The sequence below is a fragment of the Dysidea avara genome, chromosome 6 (genome assembly GCF_963678975.1).
Source record: "Dysidea avara chromosome 6, odDysAvar1.4, whole genome shotgun sequence".
NCBI lineage: Eukaryota > Metazoa > Porifera > Demospongiae > Dictyoceratida > Dysideidae > Dysidea > Dysidea avara.
The window spans coordinates 14,992,841-15,003,770 of record NC_089277.1 but is presented as its reverse complement, the minus strand read 5'-3'; the positions used below and the strand labels follow the sequence as shown (position 1 = coordinate 15,003,770).

General features: G+C 39.9%; 2 protein-coding genes across 2 annotated transcripts; one reads left to right on the top strand and one right to left on the bottom strand.

Annotated features, from left to right (window-relative positions):
- The first annotated feature begins 591 nt into the window (after positions 1–591).
- On the top strand, positions 592–4,787 carry LOC136258074 (uncharacterized). Its single transcript, XM_066051379.1, has 3 exons — positions 592–706; positions 755–1,045; positions 2,031–4,787. The coding sequence occupies exon 3, from the start codon at positions 3,372–3,374 to the stop codon at positions 4,683–4,685; it is 1,314 nt and encodes a 437-aa protein (XP_065907451.1). The 5' UTR covers positions 592–706; positions 755–1,045; positions 2,031–3,371; the 3' UTR covers positions 4,686–4,787.
- Positions 4,788–4,890: 103 nt separating this feature from the next.
- Positions 4,891–7,893, bottom strand: LOC136259280 (uncharacterized). Its single transcript, XM_066052770.1, has 2 exons — positions 7,796–7,893; positions 4,891–5,878 (listed from the first exon to the last, which is right to left on the bottom strand). The coding sequence occupies exons 1-2, from the start codon at positions 7,891–7,893 to the stop codon at positions 4,891–4,893; spliced, it is 1,086 nt and encodes a 361-aa protein (XP_065908842.1).
- Between the last annotated feature and the right edge of the window lie 3,037 nt (positions 7,894–10,930).

The following is a 10,930-nucleotide window of genomic DNA, read 5'->3' as shown; positions in this document are numbered from 1 at the left end:
ATAGAGATACTCTAATAGAACATTCATAATGGATTGCAGGTATAGTGTTTAAGTATATGCAAGACTAGCTTAAAACATTAAATTTTGAGTCACAGTGTTTTAAACTGGATAATTTGGATATAGCTATTTGGATCACTGCAATACTCCTGGCCAGCCATAAACCCAGCCACGGCATAAATATTGATTAATTGATAGGACTCAAACTAAGGATTAAAGATGGCATATATTAGTAGTTTAATATCCATAGAGCATGAACTAGTAAATTTTGAAGCATTTGATGTTCAAAATCTGTCAAGCCAAATCTGAAAACCCGTCCATGAAGAAATCCTGGATATGCCCCTGAATTTGCAATTGCTAGAGATTAGATATACAATAACATAGTCATAAAATTGCATCAAAAATGTTAGAATTATGTCTAAGGTGCCTAGCTATATGCGTTCAATGAGCAACACTATAAAAAATCTTGAAGGGGGAGGGTGGGCACTGGCCTCCCCTAGATCCGCCCCTGGGAGCGAAAATTAAACCACTGCGGCAACTCCATTTTTGTCACCACGTGATCGCATTATTCTAGGGCCGTATCCGAAATTACGTCACAAATAAAAATGGCGTCTTTAGTAGGGGGACACGTGAACTGATTCAATGGAAGATTCGAGCGATTTGGAGAATATCTCCGTAGTAGTGGAAGATATTAAGAGTCTTTCTACAGGTAAAACAGCACCATGGTATAGCGAATTAATTTATTCCTACTGTACAGCGCGAGAGGCACGAGGCTGCTCAGCTGATGTTGGCGATTATGACGGTGCCGAAAACTATGACGGCGAATTCGGTTGCAATGAAGAAGTGAAACATAGACCGCCCACCAAGAAGGCACCAAATGATTGTAACAAGCCTCCGAATGGCGATATTTTGATGTTGACTGAGACTGATATTCCTGGTGCCTCACTTAATGGAAAGTCACCGAACCAACTGACTGTGGTGCAGCTGAAAAGGTGGCTGGTTTGCCGTGGTGCTCCAATTTCAGGGAAGAAATAGATCTTATTGAGAGGTCAGTAGTAAATAGCATGCTTTTTCCAGAATCAGTGTCTAGACTGTGTATATGCAACATATCAAAACTTGAGTAAGATATTCCGGATTTCCGAATGGGTTATGCCCGTTTCGTATAAAATAACACCGTCCTCTAAACAAGGCGCCATAACTTCCGCATACTTTGGTTGACGGACATGAAGTTTGGTTTATCAGATTCCTTGATGAAAGGCGATTCGATTCATGTGTAAGTTCTTTGTGTGGGAAGCTAGAAAGGAGCCTTGTACCGCAAAATTTACGTGTTCAGAATTCCCGTAAAAACACGTGTTTTTAAACATATTTCTATAACCTAACCTGTTTAACAATTTGTACGGTCGGAGTCTTATTAAGCATCCTTCGCTGCGTAGAATGATACCAAATTTAGCGAAATTGGTTGAGGATAACAACTTGTAAATTGGGATTTTCCCGACGAGATAATTTAATTTCCAATAGGTTAATGTATGGAGCGCGTATTATATCATCATCAGCAGTAAATAACTGTCGCTATGACGACATTTTCCCATTTGTACGGTCGGAATTGGATAGAGAAATTCAAGGGCTTTCTTTTATTGTATGGTGTGCTGTAGAAATTTTGTGAGTTAAAGGTTGTAAATTAGTGTTTTTGCGTGTAGTGTAAAATACATGTATTTTGTATTGGACAAAAAATGACAAGGAATGATGAGATTTTATGATCAGCCTGTTTTACCAAGTTGAGGTTTCAAAAAGGATATTAAACAGATATTAGATTTATTTAATGCATAATTCTTAATTTTTAAAGGGTTAACCCAGTGTTTGAAAACTTTTAATGTTGACCACCTGAAAATGCTTGATTTGACAAATCCCATATGTTTTGATATGACCTCAGGCCAGTTCTTGTACGAAATATATTTCAGACAAGTAATGGCTAAAGTATCCAATGTTTCCTTTACACAAATATTGTATTATAAATCTCTTTTCTATTTTACAAGGGTGCAATGCTATATCAATTATGGATGGGACCAGCACCTGGTTGATCCTGACAAAGGGGCAAACAGTCGAAAAAAGCTGGCTGCTGCTGTTGATGATCCTCAGTCCTTGCCGTCAAGGTTGCTTCATTCTGTACCAGCTGCAGATGATACATTGTGGACAAGTAGATTATACAAGATTCCAAAAATTACCTTTAGCACAATTTATGATTTCTTAGTTGATCGTAAGGTGTTGCTTAGACGAGTCAGCTGTTTAGAGGGAATTGCAGACAAACGGGCAGAAATTATATCAACAAACTGTAAACAGGACAAATCAAAATTAATTCCAAGTCCTGATGAGCAACCAGCAGTGCAATCTGATTATGTTTACGTTCCTGTGGAGTATACCAGAACACTGGACAAGGCATATCGATTTTACAAAGATGGTCATGTACAGAACATCAAGTACCACCCAATGCCAAGTGCTTTTGGTTATGTTTGTATTTCAGCAACAGTATTGCCATCAATGAGGAAAGACCGGATATATCATGAGTCTATTGTTATCGATGAGTCCTCTGCTCGTGTTGTTACTGCTTGCTGTGCTTGCCCAGCTGGTCTCTCAGGATGTTGCAATCATGTGACAGCCACTCTGTATTGTTTAGAGGACTATATACACTGTGGTCTCCAAGAGGATGAACAAAGAGGTTGTACAGAGCGGCTACAAGTGTGGAACCAGCCAAGAAAAAGGAACGTTGAATCCAGGCCAATAGATGATGTGTGTCTTTCAAAAGAGGAATATGGAGTACAAAAGCGACTCAAGATACATCACGTAAATAAATGGGATTATCGACCACTGTCTAGAAGGATTATTGACCCAAATAAAGTAAGGATTCTAAAGGAACGGTTATTTGCCATTGAGCAAAATAAGATTTTATCTGTTAATAATGCAGTTCAAGTGGCAAAGACACCAGCTGAAAGAAAAAAGGCAACTCAAGCAAGGTCTCTCCTAATGAAATATGGGTACAACTTTTTGATGATGAACCACCACCACTGGAAAGTCATTTTGATCAAGTAAAAAAAGAAAGAGTTGCACGGGCTGCTGCACAGAAGAAGAAGTTTCAAGATGATTTAGCAGCTCAAGTGGTTCATGTGAAGCATGATCACTGTTATACCCATGAAAGGAGTGATGCAAATGATATAGAAGAGAAAGAATCAGTGGTTCCACCACATCTCACCGATGTGCTATACAGAAGCCATGTTGTTTTAAATTTAGAGCAAAGAAAAGACCTTGAAGCTGCTACTAGATTGCAGTCAGATTCAGAACTCTGGTTTAACGCAAGAAAATTACGAATCACTGCTTCAATCATGAAAGAAATGTGCCATAGAAAAAGCACCACCACATGTGAAGCATTTATACGAAAAAAGCTTTACCCATCACAAATTAACACTGCAGCAATTTCTTATGGAAAACAACATGAAAAAGATGCTATCTCTTTATATGTGCAGTACCAGCGTAGTCAAGGAGTAAATGTCCTGGTAACCAAGTGTGGCTTGATAGTAGATGAGTTTGAATCTTGGCTTGCAGCAAGCCCAGATGGCATAGTGACTGATCCCAGTCAGAATGAACACAAAACAGGCTGTTTAGAAGTCAAATGCCCCTATGTTTGTGGCAAGATGACAATAACAGATGCTTGCAGAAAAGTTTCAGCATTTTGCTTGGTGGAACAGAAAGGAGTGATGTGCTTATCTGAATTGCATACTTATTTTTACCAAATCCAAACACAGATGCATGTTGGAATCTTTAAGTGGAGTGATTTTGTTGTCTGGAGCCCTAAGCAGGTTTTTGTTCAGCGGATTTGGTACAATGCTGTTTTTATGATGAAAGCTTTACAGATTGCTAAACTATTCTACTTTGAAAAGTTTCTGCCAGCTGCTATACCTTATATGATCATCAAGCCTTCAGTAAAGCAAGCTTGTCAAGTGATGGTACAAGATGCAATAAATATGGATAAACCTGCACCTAGCAAAATTGTGTTGCCACCATGTAAACTCTTACCTTGTCCCAGTAAACTTTCATCACAGAATTCCACATCGGACCCTGGAAAGTGTAGTACAACTGGTGACGTGCAAATTTTAGGATCAACCAAGACCAACTCGCTTTCATTACAAGCTGCTTTGCAGTGCATGGATGTCAAACAACATGTGGTAAAAGGTGATGGAAACTGCCTGTACCATTCAATTGCTCACCAGGCTGGGCTGATATCCCGAGTTAGTGATGGTGATGGAGGTATTTGCCAACGCCTTAGAAAGGTGGCTCAGTCTATTATGTGGAAGTATCCTGATGTTCGCAAAGAAAGCGGACTAACTGTTGTTCAGTGGTTACAAAAATGTCAAGAGATCCCTCTAACTACGACTTGGGGAGGTGATATTGAACTTCGCTTACTTGCCATTGGCATGCAGAGAGACATAGTTGTTTTAACTGCTACAAGTGACCAGACTTGTACCTTTGCACGAAAGTTTGTCTGTACACCTCCACCAGTAATGCCCAAGATGAGGGGAGGAATTTTCATTCCACTGACAACAGATGAATTGTGTAACCAATGGAGCACTGTGAACCCACAACCACTTTTAATTATATACAATGGACAGAATCATTACAATTCTACAGTGTGTGATTAATAATAATGTAAATATTTCTGTGTTAAAGTTACAATGTAATAATTTATGATTCACTGGACATATTATGTACAATTTCTTTTAAAACGTAACAAGTAAAAGCAATGTTAACTAACTAAGGGAGGGCTGAAGTTGGTTATCTTGCAGCAAACATAAACAACTTCATTGATTGAATCCCACATGGTGGCTGGAATTGTGTTCTTTAAAATTACTCTTTTACACGTCCAATTGCCCTTTCCACGTGTACTCGTAGATTGGCAATTTTCTTAGTTACAATCACATCACTAGCTGCCATTTGTGCTTTACTTGCCAGAAAAGGAGGTATAGTTAATTGTACTCCAAGTGGTGCAAGCAGGTCTTGGATCTGAAAACCCTTATCAGCCATGATTTGGTCCCCTGGTTCCAGTTTTTCCAAAAGACCACTAACTTCAACCAACTTTCTATCAGAAATAGATCCTTCATAGCATTTGGAGACGAAAGAAATGACACCACTTGGAGTGATCCCTATAAGAACTTTAACTGTGTTATTGTTTTTGTAAGCAGAAATTGTACTGCACTGTGATAGTAGTGATGATGGACGCTCAACATAAAACTCAGTCGCATCTATAATCACTCTAGTATCTGGATATTGTTTCTTGAACGACTCTGGCATGTACTTCTTGACTATGTGCCAAGGAGGGAATGTTTCAATCCCTTTCAGAGTACGGTACAACAAATTGATCCATGTGGCTGTTATTCTTGAGACTGTGGCCTGTGATATATCAAATCTTTTAGATAAATCATATTCAAAAAGCCCAAGACGTAGTCTCACTAAAGTCAGAAAAAATTGTTCAAGTAATGGCAACTTGCAATGCCGTCCACGTTTGCTTTCATCATCATAGTTACTCTTACAGTTCTTGCCATCCCACTGACTCATAACAGTTGCATCTGATTCTAAAAGCACTTCAAAGAAAGCTAAGAGAGTAGTGTAATCTGGAAATCCTGTATAGTATTTCACATCTTCATCATTATCTTTGATGTTCTGTAGGCGAAAAAGTGACTTTGTGGCGGCATCCTTTGCCAATTCAAGTTCAGCTTGTAACTGAGAAACTTTTTCCCTCAAATGGTCAACTTCATCCAAAAGAGTCAATATTGTTGCTCTCAATGATGGAAGATGGTAAGTTGTTCCAATCCTTAATTGATCTGGAGAAAAAGCTCTGTTGGTATGAATAGGTAGATGAATTTGGTAGAATAAAACGATGTGAGTGATATAGTCTTACAAATTCAAGTAGCTGAAAAGTGTCCAACCAATGCCAGACCTTGCCACCGTGGGTTCCGGCCCTGCTTAGTACTGAAACTTTACTTCAAGAAGACTTGACCAAAGTTTATCAATGGTCACAGTTATGGCAACTGAAATTAAATCCACAAAAATGTGAAAGTATTTGTATATCTTATAAGCGATCGCCACCAATGTGCAAGTACTATCTTAATGACCAGCCTATTCCATCTAAATCAGTAGTTCGTTACTTGGGGATGTACATCAATTATCATCTTAAATGGAGTGATCATGTCAAACATATAATAGCTAAAGCCTCCCGTTCACTCAACTATTTAAGACACACTCTTTTTGCAAGTCCATCTACTGTTAAATCTGCTGCCTACAATTGCCTTGTTAGACCATTACTAGAATATGCCTCACCTGCATGGTATTTACACACTGCCAGAGACATTGATAGACTAGAAGCAATTCAGAGACGAGCTGCATTCTGGGTGTGTGGTAGCAGATGGAATCCTCATTCACATAACTGGTCCAAATCTTCTACTTCTTGTTTGCAGGACCTAAGATGGCCTGTGCTCCATACTCGTCAGTCCTATTTTACTATAACTCAAGTACACGATATTTTACATGACAGAGTTTCTATCCCATTCAACTCACATTTCAAGTTTTCAAGCACCAATACTAGATCCCATTCACTTTCACTTACCACATCATCATCTACCATTAACGCATACCGTTTTTCTTTTTTTATAAATTCTCCATTTCTTTGGAACTCAGTACCTGTAGAAATTTTACAAATTTCCAAAGCAATTCCTTTTCGGATGGCACTTCGTCGATTTCTGCTCAGCTAACCTGATTTTGTAATTTTCTCTTTGTTTTCTTTTTGTATAGGTATGTAGTTGTCATGTGTCATGTTTTTGCTGTATGTTTTATTTTGTACTTGTAACTGTATGTATGTATGTATGTATGTCTTTTTAAGGGGAGCACGTTTGCAGGCTTTGCCTTTGTGTGACCCTTGTCTTTTGACAAAAATCGATAATCTAATCTAATCTAATCTACAGCTATGTGTGGTACAGTTATGTTGTTTAGTAATGTTTAAGTAGAAAATTCGGAGTGCCAAAACTCAGGCCTGCTCAGCCTGAATTGTTGAACATTTTTACCGAGGCAGCTGCCTCGGTTGCCTCAATGGTAGCTACGCCACTGGGGTGGTGATGAATCACTAGCTCTTCTGAAGATAGATATGAAAAATGCCTTTAATGAATGCAGCCGCACTGCTTTTCTCAGCCGTGTTTATAAGGATTTTCCTGAAATATCTCGTTGAGTGTACTGGTGTTATAACCAGCCTGCAGAATTACGATTAGGCCACCGTCGTATTCTTGCTTCCACTGGTGTACAGCAGGGTGATCCACTTGGTCCTCTGTTATTCTCATCAGTTTTGCTTCAGTTTCTTGGTTCCAATCCTCTTAGTGAAAATTGTCTCCTAAGTTTGTGGTATTTAGATGATGGCACTTTTATTGGGTCTAGGTCTTCTCTCCTTGCTTTACTATCATGCTTTACTCAGTCTGGGCCAAGTTTTGGCTTGCATATCAATCTATCCAAATGTGAGTTGTATTGGCCTTCTGGAGATAGCTCTTTCCCTGAATTTCCTCATGCAATTAAACAAATTAATCCTGAAAGCAGTGGTTTGGAGCTTCTAGGGTCTCCTGTGTGGGGACCACCTACTTTTTTTGATTCTTTTTTGTCTAGTAAACTTGAAAAAACTGCATCTATTCAGGAGAAGCTTGCAGAACTTGGAGATCCTCAAATTGAATTGAATTTGCTTAGGATCTGTCTCAGTGTTTGTAAGATCACTCACATATTGTGCCGTGTCCCTTCTTCATCATTAGGCTGCTTTCCATCTGTGTTTGACTCTAACCTACGCAACTGTCTTAGTAGAATTTTGTGCTGTAGCATCTCTGATAATGCTTGGTCTCAAGCTACTTTGTCATTCCGGTTAGGAGGCTTGGGTTTGCGTGAGTCCCAACGCTCTTCACATCCAGCCTTTTTGGGTTCCTGTAACTCAGCCCGGATTTTGGTGTCCCGTTTAGCACCAATTTTTGATGTGACTTCCTTTTTTCCAGGTGAAAATTGTGCTATCTCCTATTTCCAAAGTCTATCCATCTTGCCTTCTAACTTATCTTCCCAAAATGACTTACAGGCTTCCCTTGATGATCAATTATTTGCAAGCATTTTCAACACCTCCACAATCTGTGACCAGGCTTGTTTACGTGCTGTTGCTCACTCCTCTGGTGTCAGCAGTGGCTGGCTGAAGGCCATCCCTCAACCAACATTGGGTTTGGCCTTTTCTCCACATGAATTTGTTATCGCTGTCCGTTTATGGTTGGGTGTTCCTCTTTTCCCATTGTTACCACTTTGTACATGTTTGTCTGTCATAGATCAGTTTGGTGACCATCTTCTTGGTTGCTCTCATGGCCCACTACGTATCCAACGCCATGATGCTCTTGTTTCTATAGTACATCATGCTCTACTGCAAGATCACCCTGGTGTTCTCCGTGAGCAAAGCATTGCCTCTGATCAATCTCGTCCTGGGGACATTTACCATCCTGATTTTACTCTAGGCCGTCCTGCTTACTTTGACCTCTCTGTCAGGTGCACAACTCAGCCTTCCTTTATTTCCGCTGCTGCATCTAAGGCTGGGGTAGCTGCTGCTGCCGGTGAGGAGGCTAAGGATGACCATTATTTGGAAACTGTTAACAACCATGGTGGTGAATTTTTTCCCCTGGTTTGCGAGTCGTTTGGTGTTTGGACACCCTTTGCTTTATCAACCTTATCCACGATTGCCAACCGTACCACTGTTAAAAGTGGTATTCCCAGACAGTTAGCAAGGAAACAATTGCTTCAGCGCTTGTCAGTTACTCTCTGGCGATATAATGCCAAAATGATCCTGAGGCATTATGGCTTATGCCCAGAAGATGGCATAGACATGTTGAACTAAGTTATTAATTAAGGTTGTTTTGTAGTTAAGGTAGCTAGTTTTGTAGTTAAAGTACTTAGTTTGGTAGTTAAGCTAGTTAGAATTTTGCATAGTTAAATTCTTACAGAGAGCAAATTATGTGGGGGCGACTAAATTCAAATTTCAAACTAGCCATTCTCGAAAACATATGTTTCAATCTCAACGAAATTTTTAGAACAGTTTAAAGACACATTGCCCTACATGCCAAGCGAGTATTGCGGAAAACAACAATATAGGGTTTGTATTTGGCCTCTAGGTCGACTGAGGACGACTGAAACTTCGTTTGGTGCTGAAATTATGACTGTAAGGTAATGATGTATGGTGAAATCAATGATGTGAATCTTGAGGCGATCGAGATAGTACTGAAGCGATAGCAGGGCAATCAATGTTCGGAATGCACAAACTTAACGCAAGGCATGTACCTGTGGTTGCGTCTAACCGCATGCAAAAAAAAAACAAAAAAAACTTCCCCTTTCATGTCGGCAATCTCGATCCCGAAAGGGTAACGCTATATTCACCCAACTTGATGTGGTGCCTCAAAATAATAACGCACTTTGTAAGCGCTTAGTCATTAGAGTGCTCCTTTAATACACTACGCTGCAGCGCTGGATGTCAGGGGGGTGTATTATCTATGATGCCAGCATAGACTACTTTGGACTTCGCTAGAGATGGTAAGCAGGGTATACCAACATATATGACAGTAGTTTCGTGAGTTGCTAGATACACTACACTGTAAACTAGAAAGTAAAATAAGAGTGGGAGGGGGGGAGAAGGAATGCAAGGTGCTGACCCCGAGGTTCATTGTCTGCTCCAAACTTCACACAGCTCCACCTCTTATAACTTAGCCTATATCAATCAGTTAAATCCTAACATATGTTTAGCTTTAAAGATTTGTGGTGAAAAATGTTATCAGATTTAATCTCTGATCACTACATGATTTCCTGGAGGAGCATACCTCCAGACCCCCAAGTTTACATGTAATAGAAAATTGGAAACCTGTCACAGGGTGTCACAAAAAGGTACACTGTAGGTATAGCAATTTAAGAAAAACATTTTGGTAGGTAGCCACCAAAACATGACACATCGTGTGGGGCAGCAAGAACCATCCATGAATACATTACAGCAAGCCTGTACCAGCTCTTTTGTGTTCAGAAGTGATAACATAGAAACACATATAATAGACTTACTATAAACTGGCTATATAACATTTATGGACTTATGCAACTATCAATGTATTGCCCCACCCACCCTCAAACTGAGGTGGGGCTTTACGGGTGGAATTGACATATATGGAATTGTTGCCCCTCTACAGGACAATCCTCCAAGAGAGCTCAAATATCTTTTTGTTGGTAGCCGGCTACATTTTATACCATGTCAAAATCCCTGCACTTCAACAGGGGCTTAGACACACTATATTTACTCTACCATAGTATATCCATGACTCTACTATTGGGCATTTGACATTCGGTTGTGACAAATCCTACCAGCATGCCAGAGGGAGGTGATGGGGTAATACATTGATAAGTGCATTATACATGGACTTTCATTCATTCATCTTATCCCTTAGTAGGGTGTCAATAGAAATAATAACAATAGCTGCAAGCTGGGATTGACTTTTGAATAGTCAATCCCGTCACTGGCTGAGTAACTTATGATCCGACCGCAGTTCGTGCGCGTCTTCAAGACGATATTCAGGATTCATCACCTTTGTGCATCCTGTCCAGCTGTTCTTACATTTTCTCTGATCGCGTGCTCTACTTCTCTACAGTCTAACGTCCTCTTTAGGAAGTCCATCTTGGAGTATTCACGTCCACGTGATCCAAATTGTTTTGCAATGAGAGAGAAGTGGATTCATTTGTTCCTCGCTTTGTTCAACAACAAGGACCTTGACGAGGCCGAACTAACTTTGAGGCCGAACAATGATCATTATGTTGTGCGCCTTTTTGCGCGCCATTAGCTGCTGTAAATGTTCCCTCG

Excerpts from the sequence above, each read along its gene's own strand:
- LOC136258074 (XM_066051379.1), top strand. The coding sequence starts at position 3,372 with ATGAAAGAAATGTGCCATAGAAAAAGCACCACCACATGTGAAGCATTT.
- LOC136259280 (XM_066052770.1), bottom strand. The coding sequence starts at position 7,893 with ATGCTACAGCACAAAATTCTACTAAGACAGTTGCGTAGGTTAGAGTCA. Across the intron at positions 5,879-7,795 it reads GAAGGGACACGGCACAATAT|AGCTTTTTCTCCAGATCAAT; the intron begins GTGAGTGATCTT and ends TCATACCAACAG.